Genomic DNA, 13,288 nt, shown 5'->3' with positions numbered 1-13,288 from the left:
TATATATATATATATATATATATATATATATATATATATATATATATATATATATATATATATATATATATATATATATATATAATCATTTAGTTTGCAAAAACAAGTCATGCAAAGTCAGTACGATTTTAAAAGAAAAAAAAAAAAAGTAATTTGTTTGAACAATCTCAACACCTAGTTACAGGTTTGCAACTGCGTCATTGAGCACAGGCATATTAACATGATATGTAGGAAACAAAATATAGAAACAGTTGTCATGTAAAATCTATTACAACTAAGTGGCTTCAATAGAAATAGGACACTGAAAAAACAGCACAAATTGTTTTTCTCTGATGCTGGTTTCATTTGGTCCAGTGAGACACTTTTCCCCATAGGGGGCGCCCTTTCATACAGTTACAGCTTGAGAACAACTATATGATGCAAGTAAACAGAAAGATGCCAAAGATGTTCATTACGTTAACCCTCAATAATCAGTGAGAACCTGAATCTGTGGCTGATGACTTCCTCTTTTTCTTCTGCATCTCTCAGTTTCTACTTGTACTGAAGTTCACAGATGTCTTGTAGTGAGGCCATCTTACATCAGGACGTCCTGTCGGTCTGCATGCAGCCAGGACAGCAGTGCAGTGTGTCATGAATGAAGAGATCACACTCCACACAGAACACTTTTTTACATGCTAGACAAGTAAACACCTGCAGAGAGGAGAAAACAGAGGCTAAAAGTCATTTAAACAAGAAACCATTAATGTTCCCATGCAAAAGATTTTAAATGGGAAAACCTACACTTTTGTCTTTCAACTCTCCTTGGCAAGCTTCACAGAACCTGGAAAGACAGAATAATGCTATGATATACGCTGTAATGAGACAGAGGGGTTTTCACAGAGTGAGTGTGGTGCTCACCTCTCTCCCTCATACTCCTCAAGTGGGGTCTCCTGGAAGGCCTCAAGGGGGAAGAGATGATGGAAGGAACGGGCCAGGTGAGGAGCGGAAACTAAAGTCAGACCTGTACCAGAGAGAAGACACGGGCTGTGAGAACTGAACACATCGATGCTCTCTGAAGATCAGTGTACAGACTGAAGAACAGGGACATGCTGAGAACATACCACACACTTTACACTCCACTGGCAGCTCAGTGTATTTGGCTCTGCACTGGGGGCAGTAGTAGCCACCAAGAGTGAGTTCTGGTTCACCAGCGCTGTCTAGGTGCCTAAAATATATTGGAAATTGAACTATAATGAATATTATTTCAAATTATAAACAATATAATTAATTATACATTAAAAGATACCATTCAAAAGTTGGGATGCATTAAATTGTTCCAAAGTGACAGTAAAGATATTTGAGGTTACAAATTTTAGTTTTTTTTATCCTATTCAACAAAATTCTGAAAAAATATATCATGGTTTCCACAGAAATATAAACAGAACAACAGTTTTTAACGTTGATGACTAATTCTTGAACACCAAATCAGCATGATTTCTGAAGGGTCATGTGACACAAAGGCTGTTGAAAATTCAGCTTTGTTATTATATTGCATTACATTATATTAAAACTTATTTTAAATTGTTACAATATTTCATAATATTACTTTTTTGCTGTATTTTTGATTAAGTAGATGCAGCGTTGATGAGCGTAAGATTACATACATAAGATTTAAACTGTACTCACGACATGCTGAACGAGGGTTTGGCATCCTGATCAGACATGGAGGCTATGACATGCTGGGGGAAACCTAAGCAAATTATTATGCACATTAAAGATATTGTAGAACAAAACATTATATATTGTAGCTTACAAAATTTCCCAGACATAAATAAGGACAAATCCTGGACTGCTTTACATTTACAGTGGAGAGAAGACAAAAAATGGCAAACAGCAGAATATTCCCCATTCTACATACTTAAACATTTTAGCTCATTTCTGACTAAAGTTTTTAGCTAGCAGTAATAGATGTTGTACTTTCAACATTTTACTTCATTTAAATTGTGTAGATGTGGTGACAATGACTGTGTGATTACCCATGCGAATGAGGGAGCACTCTGAGGAGGAGCTGGCTGGAGGCGGCTTCACATGCAGCATCAGCAGCTCTTTAAAATGACTCTCATCCAGAATCACATTGTAGGATCCTATTGCACCAAAAATAATTTATAAATCATTATACAAGTGAGAATTCATGTTAAAGTAAGACTACCAACCTCCAGTTTCTCTTGTGAGGATGGTGCACACCCGAACCTCTGCTGACAGGCCAATCACAGACACTCTGATCTTCAGATCATTCAGGGTCTGTTGATATATTAAAACACAACACCATGAAGAAATCAGTGTTCATCAGACCATTCTAACCATTGCAGTATGCCAGCATTAACATCATTCAAACTCACTTTGATAAGCTCATAGATGTTGGCTGGGTCACAGGTGGTAAGACTGCTGAAAACAACCAAGATTTCTTTGCTTGTATGAGCAGGCATGTGTCTGCATGAAAATAGAAATATGGTTACAGCGGTAAAGGGATGTGTAGATTATGAAGCACTGTATGCAACACAGTTGCATTTCAGTTCCAGATGGAAGTGACATGTGCCTTACTTTAGAGTCTGCATAGCCAAGTTCAGAGAGTTGTAGAGAGATGGTTCGCCAACACACGTGGAGTCCACGGCTTTCTTCAGAGCTGCTATATTTTTCTTAGGGTTCCCTGGTAACAGTTAAACAATGTCAAGTGAAGATAATGATAAAAATTCTCAAAACCATACAAACATAATACTAATGCATCAACCTGCAAGATCAGTGAGCTTCTCCGCCCTCTTGTTCTTAGTGGTAATGATCCCTATCTGTGACGATATGGTATAGTTAACAGAAGCTGCACACGTTGTAAACGCTCACAAACAGATATAGAGACAAGTGCATTACCTGACTGATTGGATTCTGGTCAAAGTATTCCTCTACAAAATACTCCATAAGCTGAGGAATGCAAAATAAAAGATCAGATTTCATATAAGGTTAGGCTTCTATACGCCACGACAGATGCAGTGCTACTAACCTTCAAGGTTGAGGTGAGCCTGTTAGGCTTCAGGTCTTGATCTTCCATTGATCTAGATGAGTCAATGATCACAAAGAGGTGCCGCATCTGGTTTGGTGGGAATTATACGCATGATTATAAGTCGTCTCCAACAACAAAAAATAATGATATAACTATGGAGGACAGTAAAACGCATCTTACCATCCCAAGACGAACTTGTCCATGACTCTCAAACACTCTGTAATTTGACAGAGAGACTGTAATTGAATATCAAAGCAATATGCAATCAGCTCAAACTGATTTTTACATTTTGCATTTGAGTCCTGTACCTTTTCCTCTTTGCCTGGAAAAGAATGTCCTCCACAGTAGCTTTGAGAGATCCAGATTCATCCTCCCTCAGCACCTCCCTAAGAGAGACATATGTCAACTGCTCATTACAGAGTATGTGTTCTCATATGCTGTAATAAATATTAGTGAGTCTGGTGATGCCCCTTACAAACATACCACCCCTAGTTGCAAACTAAGTCAGAGTTTCTGAGCCTTTCTGTTTCATGCAATTATTTACAGAATAAATCATATTTTATTAACAATGACCACTTTTTGGTGTCAATTTGAGGTAAATAGTGCATTTAAATTGAAAACGCACACGAGTTAAAATAAGCACAAAGCTCAACTTCTCACCATGTTCGTTCGTATCCTCCTTCCCAGCGTTTTGCTCTCTCTGGTTCTTCATCCATGTTTTATAATTTTAACAGACTGTAAGCTTTCTTTAGGGGGAATATTATACAGTTATTCTATTCTTCCGAAACGTTTGTACTCTCAGATGTTTCAATAGATTTCTCCTCACAGACTCCCTTATACGTTGTATAGATTTTCGTACTTTAAACTTATAGCAGCAAATACAGGAAAATGCCTATAAACTGGATTTTTGTATTAATGACATATTAATATGTAACTTGCTCAGTGGACTATAAAAACAACCCAATTCAACCCTTGTCCGTCGATTTGTTATGTCCTCCGGTACAAAAACTGAACAATAGTTCCGAGTTATGGGAGGGCCTGCATGCTCCATATCCTCCTGAGACCCAGCTCTGGAGTTTTTGTCTCTGTAGTGGACATTCTATTTCAGTGAATTTCTCTGAGACCTCCCATGTCTGGATGTCCTGTACAGAGCACATTCAGAGCTTTATAGAGATACTAAATGATTGGAAGTTTCATCATGACCATACCCTCTCCTCGGTCTTTAAAGATGGCTAAATTTAATTTAGTGAAAAATTTAACATCCTTATGGATATATGATTATATTTTGTAATTTTGTTGTCATTTAAATCTGAATAATTTTCTAATTGTTTGTCATAAAGCAACATCTCAGGAAAATGTTATGGGTTTTCAAATATGACTTCCTGTTGATACAGGTCATAATTTCATACATGTCCACTGTAGAGGACACCAGGACTAAAAGCATGTGTATTGTGCATTTTGGAAGACATAACAATTGAATAGGAAAATTAATTATTTATTAATTGTCTTATGAAATATTAGATATTATTATGAAAATCTGGTCATTTATTACTCCCATTATCACAATTCTTTGTTCAACATGCTGTCCCAACAGCAACACATTAATATGCAAATTAGATACAGTGTAAAGATACACGGTGGGAAAACCAGTGTATGGACATTTTTACACACATACTGCATAAAACAAAATGGTATATCAAATAATTTTGTTATATATTTTATAACATACTTGAGAATCATCCTTAAAGTTTAGTATAAAACAATCCAGAAACCTAAAAACTGATTGGTGTTTTAAAATTAAATCCCATTGTTTTTGCCTTTTTGATGTCTATTCATGCCATTTTATTTTTAGAAAAACAGAAGACATAGAAAAAAATATGAATAAAATATAATTTGGCAAAAATTTTATTTTTCCATATTTTTCATATGGTCTAATAAATGTAGTGATATGAAAAAAATACAAAATTCAGCTGAAATGAATCAAAAGACGACACTGGAAAATGTAATGTCTTTATTTGACTAATGTACACAAATAACAAGCAAAAAAAAAAAAATAATAATTACTGTATATCAACAATTCGCCTGCCAAATTAAAATAGTTGAATTCTCTATAAATTTGACAATAGATTTAAAGAACCAAATTATATAACTGAAACTGAATTCAAACCTATTCTGTAAGTGTGTGCTTAAAAAAAAAAAAAAAAAAAACAGAATAGATTGTTATTCTGGTGACACTTTAATCAAAAAGTAAAAAAAAAATGTAAGTTTAAAAAAAAAAAAAAAAGAAAGAAAATTCACTAAGACATTATTATAGCAAACAACATTAGAATGTCTTTGCTTGAAGATCCCTGAAACTACAACAAAAAGTAGTCACAGTCTGGCTCATAATATAAGATACACTAACTTTGACTTGACTGCGGCAAAAGATAAAAGGTTAAAAGGAGACTTCATCTAGCTTTAAAAAAATGAAAACAAAATACTTCATTGATACCACAATATTTTGATCAAGCTTACTTTGGCTCAAAAACCTGTCATCCAGCAGCCATACAGTTCTTGATAGTAATACAGTGATACAGATTTTTAATACAGAAATACAGATACAGTAAAGTCCCAAAAAACATCATGTGACATAACATACTCTCCTGAGATTCCAGTGCCACGATTTATTGTCTGTGGTCATAGTCGCTGACCCTTCTTTTGATCAAGGACAGTTTTGTCTTCAGCTGTTTACACCTTTTCTTTTTCATCTGATAGTCTACAGACTGTGAGAAAGGAAACAGGTCAGCATTTACATTTGCACCAATACACTTAAGTCATAATCATGATCTACTATAAACATCAGTTATATTTAACAGCTGTGACAAATTATGCAATTCACAATTTCTAATCTGAAAGAGTTTACCTTCTTCAAACTTTTGAGCCTTTTGTATACATCCATGGCATCCTTTATAGGAAAAAACAAGAGTAATATAGATTAATGTAACATTTGAATAACAATGATTTTATCAAAACAGGAGAGATATGATTAAATGAATGCTTAATATTGTTAAAGAAGTTTATTTTTATTTAAAATGTGAAAGAGATACTGTGAAAACCACAGATTAAGTGACTTTTTACTGCAAGACTTGTCACCCATAACCTTAAGCATGTGAATTTTTGTTTGACTTTATAGATGACGTACCATGAACTGTGGGCTGCCTTCCTGTAAGCCATCCAGCTCTCGATCCGCTTCTGCCAAGCCCTGATTAATATCATCCAGCTCAGCCTGAAGACGCTTGTACTCCATGTGGTCTCTGTCAAACTCTCGCTTATACTCCAGCCTCTCCTGCTCATTAATAATGGGAGGATACTCACTGAGAGCGTGGCAGCACAGAATAGAGGTAAATGGGGAAATATGACCAGAGTGTTACTGATTCTGTATATACAAAAATTCACAAATGATGAGTATTTTTTTAAAAGTGCTCCAGTACTGTCAACTTTAACTCAAAGATTTCCTCACCTTTGATAGTCAGTGTCCAGCGCATCTCCAGACTCTCCAGTGTCATAGTCTCTTAGTTTACTCTTCAGTCCACTTAAAGAGCTTGTCACGTCAGAACCACTTTTGATTTAAATAATAAAAAAAACCAATAAAACCATTAGAAATTGTTAATAACTTGGGTGTGATTTTTATTACAATTTTGATTGCAACTGACAGAGTAAAAATAGCTTTCTGATTTTTCAGCTAGTTTGTGAAACTGGTTATTCGTGTTCATGACGAAACAAAATCCATCAGGTCCTATTCAAAAAGGGACCAGATATCCTGGATTCCTTCACTCTGTGCATCTCGTCTAGTGACAGATATTGAGCTGACCAATCATTTTGAGTCAGTCTGTGCTCACTTGGCTGATTAATAGAAGTGGTCATTCTGCTTACAATTTTTTTTGTGATTATTAAATTTCATACAAATATCATCTTTATAGTCGGCCACTACAAATGCAATTAATATCTATAATAGTCAAACTTATTCTAGAATAGTCAAGCCCTATTAAGGCAAAATCACTGAACAAAGTCTACAGAAGGATGAAAAGTAATGCATTTGCTATGCATTTGTTTTTGCAATAAAATCTTTAAAAGCACTGAGATGATCTACCTTGGAAGGTAAATTGGTTTCTGACTGTGAACCATTGGCTGTGCAACCCCGATTTGATCATTGTGGTCATTGAGAAAAGACTCTGGATCTCCAGACACATTATTAACCTGAAGAAAAACAAAGAAAGTCTGAGTTAATAGAGACATTTTGAATAAATAAATAAAAAAAACTTTCATGCAGGCAATTCCATATAAAACTATTTAGCTCACCCTTCAACCGTTTCATATTTCATTTTTATGGTTTGTAAACATCATGTGCATTTAACAATTTAAAAAAAAAAAAATGAAACCTGTTTGCTGTTTTTCCAAAGTGTTTTTTTAATACCTCACTGCTCCATACAGCCAGCATGACAACATTTGTAATCTCAAAACATTTTCACTCATCATTTGGTAGTCTGTAACTCCTGTGTTGCTGTAGGCCTCTTTTACTTTAGCGTCTCTGTTTCCCCAACGCACTCAGCCGCATTTTTGTATGGTAAATAGTCTGGACAAACATTAAAGCCAGGCGAAACCGGTTCAACCACTTCCACAAATACCATCGTGACATAAAGGACAACACTACCACTGCTTACATGGTGATTTGTGTAAGAACAAAGCCAATGGAGTGACCTAGTAACACTAGAACATGCTAATATTTTTTGGTCTAACAATTCCCACCTACCAGTTTATAAACTTTTAAGTCACTATTAAGTGTTCCATGTGTTTCATCGTGGAATTTTGGATCATAATCATGTTTTCCATCAAGTGAAAGTACATAAGAGGACACACCCAGAAACTAGACATAAAAACACAGCTTCATGGAAATCTTGCTCTGAAACATCTCTTCATGGAAGAGTCTTAATAGCAATGCTCTAGACCAGGGGTGTCAAGCTCAGTTTCTGGAGGGCCGCAGCCCTGCAGAGTTTAGTTCCAACACACAAAGCATGTAGTTTTCAATTGAGCCTAAAGGACTTGATTGGCTGGATCAGGTGTGTTTAATTAGGGTTGGAGCTAAACTCTGCAGGGCTGTGGTCCTCCAGGAATTGAGTATGACACCCCTGCTCTAGACCAACAATACTCCTAAAAACAGTGGAGAAATTATAGGCGCCACATAGCAACTCTTGAAAATAAAACAAGAAGCATTGTTGATAATTATATAGCAGTAGTAGTACAACCTAAGTGCTACAAACAGTATTAAATTTCATGGTATCATAAATCCAAAACACAAAACTAACATAAACAGGAAATTAAAAATATATTTTGTGGTATTTACTAGTGAAAATTATTACCCATTCACCGATGCCTTGAGACGTGAAGCCGTCGGTGATGGTCTTCACGTCATACCACAGAACTCGCTCCCTGCCGTATCTCCTGATCTGCCCTCGGGTCTTCACCGCGAACACAAGTAAGATGATCAATCCAACCACGACCAGAAACCCAAGAACAACGGCAATGGCCTTAAAGAAAGAAAGAAAGAAAGAAAGAGAGAGAGAGAGAGAGAGAGAGAGAGAGAGAGAGAGAGAAAGAGAGAAAGAGAGAAAGAAAGAAAGAAAGAAAGAAAGAAAGAAAGAAAGAAAGAGCACTTTAAATAGTAAGTAAGTAAGTAAAGTTTATTTATATAGCACATTTATCTCAGCAGAGCTGACCAAAGTGCTGAACAAAGTCAAAGATAAACATAAAATAAAACAGATGATACAGTAAAACAATACAACATAGTTAAATCAAATTAAAATGCATGGGAATAAAGATAAGTTTTCAACTTCATTTTAAAAGTTGTAATAGAAGGTGCAAGGCGAATGTCCAGTGGCAGTTGATTCCAAAGACGAGGGGCAGCAATCGAAAAAGCTCTATCACCCTTTGTTTTTAAACGTGAACGCGGGACAACTAAAAGAGCCCTGTCAGAAGATCTTAGAGATCTGGAGGATGAATGTAGAGTAAGATGATCTGTGAGATAAGATGGGGCTTGACCATTAAGTGCTTTAAAAACAAACAATAAAATTTTAAACTGAATTCTAAAATGAACAGGAAGCCAGTGAAGAGAGGCTAAAATTGGTGTAATGTGATCAGTTTTCTTAGTCCTAGTCAACAGCCTTGCAGCAGCATTCTGTACCATCTGTAAACGTGCGATGGATGACTGAGGAAGACCCAAATATAATGAATTACAATAATCGAGACGGGAGGTAATAAAAGCATGAATGACTTTCTCCAGGTCATTAAAAGACAGAAATGATTTCAATCACACTGCATTTCAATAGCACTGTAAATAAACAACAACAGATCGGCTTCTGTGTTTGTATGAATCTCAGCTAGAAGAAAGATTTTAAAAGGTATTAAAAGTTGTGTCTTATAATAGCCAACCTGAACTGAACAAATATTATTATGAAAATGGTTTCCGCTCAGGAGAACATGCTCACCTCTTCAGGCTCAACTACACAGTAGTGGTATAAATATTGATTGATGAAGATGCCAGAGGCCTGATCTTGGTTCTTGTATTGTGCACACAGCTGCAAGATCTGATTATACATCATAGATCCAGACGTCTGAGAGGTAGGGTTAACAGCGACCAGGTACACGATGGTGCCGATGAGCATGAGTGCAGCCAGGATGGCACAAATAATGATGGAGGCCAGATAGAATGCGGGAGACTGTGAAGCGTTCTGTCTCGACACCACCAGGATGAAGATGATGAGCACAGCGATAAACGTGATTGCTGCAATCGCGATGATGAAGCCCTTGCCTGATTTTGGGTCCATGTACGTGCCACCTCCATAGCCACCGAGACCCCCACCGTAACTTCCTCCATATCCACCAACCCCACCACCGTACGATCCACCGCCGTACGATCCACCGCCATACGATCCACCGCCATAGCTGCCTCCATAGCCCATTCCAAGACTCCCAAGGCCCATGGCGCTGGCATCATAGTCCCATGCCAGTGTGGAGGCTACACAGGCAAACATAGCCACACACAAAATGATGATGATGATGCACAAAATCTTCATGACACCTGGGGGTGACGTCCAGCGGTAAAAGTGAAGCATTTCATCAGGGTGGTAAGAAGGTGTGCGATGGGAGGATCGGTGGTGACTGAAATGATAAAGTGAGATAATATGGATGAGTAAAAGGAAAACTGTTAACTAATTATTTAGTTTTAAAACTTTACTCCGATCCAGGGTTATATATATATATATATATATATATATATATATATATATATAGTGCTGCTTGAACGTTTGTGAACCCTTTGGAATTTTCTGCATTATATTCTGCATAAATATGACCCAAAACATCATCAGGTTTTCATATAGGTCCTGAAAGTAGACAAAGAGAACCCAATCAAACAAGTTAGAGAAAAACATTTTCTTTGTCACTTATTTATAGAGAAAACTGATCCAGTGTTACATATCTGTGCATTGCAAAAGTATGTGAATCTTTGATTTTCAGTATGGAATGCAGTGTGTTCTTTTCTCCAAACATAATAGCTTCTCATTTAGTTCTATTTTGGTTTCATCCATCCATTAAACCTTTGTCCAGTAGTCCTCTGGCTTGTCCACATGATCTTTAGCAAGTAATTTTCTTTTTGGAGAACAGTAGCTTTCTTCCTGCAACTCTGCCATGCACACCATGCTTGCTCAGTGTTCTCCTGATGTTGGGCTCATGACCATAACACTAGCCAATGTGAGAAAGGCCTTTAGTTGCTTAGAAGACACCCTGGGAACTTTTGCAAACTCGCAAACTATTACACGTTCTAATTTTGAGTGATCTTTGTTGGTCGACCACCTCAGTAATCTCCTTTGTTCGTGTCATGATTCACTTCCACAAACATGATAAGACTTTGATAGATCCCTGTTCTCTGAATAAAACAGGTCAATTACTGACATTTGAAAGTCATTGCACTGACTGAAAACACCTCTGCACAGATGGATTCTGATTTCACCTTTAAATTAACTGCTAATCCAAGAGATTCACATACTTTTGCCACTCGCAGATATGCAATATTGGATAATTTTCCTGAATAAATAAATGACAAAGAAAATATTTTTGTCTCATTTGTTTGATTGGGTTCTCTTTGTCTATATATTATATGTATACGTGTGCGTATATATATATATATATATATATATATATATATATATATATGTATATATATATATATATATATATATATATATATATATATATATATATATGTATATGTATATATATATATATGTATATGTATATATATATATATGTATATGTATATATATATATATATATATATATATATATATATATATGTATATGTATATATATATATATGTATATGTATATATATGTATATATATATATATATATATATATATATATATGTATATATATATATATATAGACAAAGAGAACCAATCATGTAAATGGATGAAAATATTAAAAAATATATATGCTGTATGTGTGTGTCTTTATACATGATAAATATACACAGTACACACACATATATTATGTAAACAACATTTTTTTATTTTGGATGCGATTAATCGTTTGACAGCACTATTATATATATAATATATAGATAGATAGATAGATAGATAGATAGATACACACATACACACAAATATATATAAACTAATCAAATCTAAAACTTAAAAATATATGAAAACTATACAGACACAAAAAAGTAATAAAAATGATAAAAACAACTAAATTAAATAAAATTTTTACTAAAATTAAAGTGAAAACAGAAAATAAAAAATAAAACCTAATTCAAAATAATAACAAAAAATATAATATATCAATGATACTAAAACAAGACTGCTCAGATCATAATGGTGATTAATATGCAACTTACTGTCTGCCGCCATATGCAGGAGGGCGACTTGATTTCTTCGGCATGATGTTAGCTTCCTGGACAAATTATCTGGGTGAAATCTAATGTAAGAATGAAAAAAAAAAACCCATAAATGAATCAATGTAGTATGATAATGCACTGATGAGGAAATAAAACCAAAAACCTTGATCTAATCTAGATACAGAGATGTTGATACAACTTAAGATACAAAGTATCCTAATGTAAATTAAGCTATTTACATTAGTTATTAATGGCTCTGCTATCAGAATGTGATTTGTTTTTTACATAATTGTAAAAAGGGACCAAGTGTTGTCCTGTAACACCATTTGTATAGCCAGTAAGATCATGGCCAATAAAATAATGTTTAAGGGAAAAAATAGATTATTTTAATTATATATTTATTTCAAATTTTTATTTAATTTTAATGAAAATATGGCAGACCATTGTAGTGCTTTTCAATATATTATTTTGAGATTAAAAACGTTTTTAGAGTTTTCTGAATTTTTTTTTATTGGTTTGAATTAAAATGTGTCCAGTTGCTTACAATTAAAGTTACATCACAGCATGGTGGTAGTAGGTTGTGTAGGTGGTGTAGGTTTCTAACGTTTTCATTTGTACCAAAGAAATATGAGAATATTATATCAACGCTTGAGGTCAAGTGGAAAAAAAATCAGAAGGACTACATCAGTACTTCAGCTTGTGTATATTAGAAAAAATACATCAAAATATTCTCAGAATTAGGACACCTGATACCTGGAATCTTATATGAATAACCACATTACGAGGAGGAAAAAAAAAAGTCAAAAAACACAAAGACGCTTAGCGTACAAATATTTAAATTTCCTAAAATTAGTTCCGCGCAACGTTCCGCTGAGTATTAGCAATCACAACAATCAACAACAAAGTACAGTTCAGCTGGGACTATTCAAAAACAAATGACAAAAGAAAAAATAATTGAATCGTATTGCGGAAACTCACCCTCTTGCTTACCAAAGCTGGTAAATATTTTGTAACCCTTCCTCGCTCTTTACAGGAGTATTTTATGGACCTGCAACACGTACAGCCTTCAGGGAACGCCTGCTGAATACCGAGAGTTTCATAGATCTGCCGTCCCTCTCTCACAACACATCAGTGAAGCCAACCTCACCCCATCCTCACCTGCACAGGTGCAGCCCCGCCCTGAACGCGTGCGCGCGGCGCGGAGTCACAGACGCGAGACGAGCCAGGCTCGTTTGCATAGCTACTTTCACAATACATATCTATAGCTTTACAAAAATATTGTCTTGACAGGTTTTTTTTAAATAGCTACTTTACAGTCTGTGTTA

At 35.2% G+C, this 13,288-nt stretch overlaps 2 protein-coding genes across 5 annotated transcripts; both read right to left on the bottom strand.

Annotated features, from left to right (window-relative positions):
* Nucleotides 1-200: 200 nt before the first annotated feature.
* Nucleotides 201-5,213, bottom strand: LOC306871119 (general transcription factor IIH subunit 2-like). The gene is made up of 15 exons (XM_079418826.1): nucleotides 3,692-5,213; nucleotides 3,340-3,417; nucleotides 3,212-3,248; nucleotides 3,032-3,118; nucleotides 2,902-2,952; nucleotides 2,768-2,822; nucleotides 2,581-2,686; nucleotides 2,379-2,469; nucleotides 2,193-2,280; nucleotides 2,016-2,123; nucleotides 1,666-1,729; nucleotides 1,101-1,204; nucleotides 898-1,000; nucleotides 781-820; nucleotides 201-690 (listed from the first exon to the last, which is right to left on the bottom strand). Exons 1-15 carry the CDS (start codon nucleotides 3,745-3,747, stop codon nucleotides 580-582), a joined length of 1,179 nt encoding a protein of 392 aa, XP_079274952.1. The 5' UTR covers nucleotides 3,748-5,213; the 3' UTR covers nucleotides 201-579.
* On the bottom strand, nucleotides 5,028-13,102 carry LOC306871118 (occludin-like). 4 transcript variants are annotated; one of them, XM_079418825.1, is made up of 9 exons: nucleotides 12,942-13,102; nucleotides 11,964-12,043; nucleotides 9,553-10,225; nucleotides 8,428-8,595; nucleotides 7,161-7,267; nucleotides 6,531-6,629; nucleotides 6,213-6,356; nucleotides 5,934-5,975; nucleotides 5,028-5,793 (listed from the first exon to the last, which is right to left on the bottom strand). In XM_079418825.1, the coding sequence occupies exons 2-8, from the start codon at nucleotides 12,005-12,007 to the stop codon at nucleotides 5,939-5,941; spliced, it is 1,272 nt and encodes a 423-aa protein (XP_079274951.1). In that variant the 5' UTR covers nucleotides 12,008-12,043; nucleotides 12,942-13,102; the 3' UTR covers nucleotides 5,028-5,793; nucleotides 5,934-5,938. The 4 variants fall into 4 exon arrangements, with proteins under 4 accessions (XP_079274951.1, XP_079274950.1, XP_079274948.1 ...); XM_079418824.1 differs by having other exon boundaries at nucleotides 6,213-6,446; nucleotides 12,942-13,096; XM_079418822.1 differs by having other exon boundaries at nucleotides 6,213-6,384; nucleotides 12,942-13,096.
* Nucleotides 13,103-13,288: the final 186 nt, after the last annotated feature.

This window comes from Barbus barbus (genome assembly GCF_936440315.1).
Source record: "Barbus barbus genome assembly, chromosome: 6".
Taxonomy (NCBI): Eukaryota; Metazoa; Chordata; class Actinopteri; order Cypriniformes; family Cyprinidae; genus Barbus; species Barbus barbus.
Note: the sequence above shows the minus strand (reverse complement) of the source record. Positions and strands in the feature narration are given on the sequence as shown.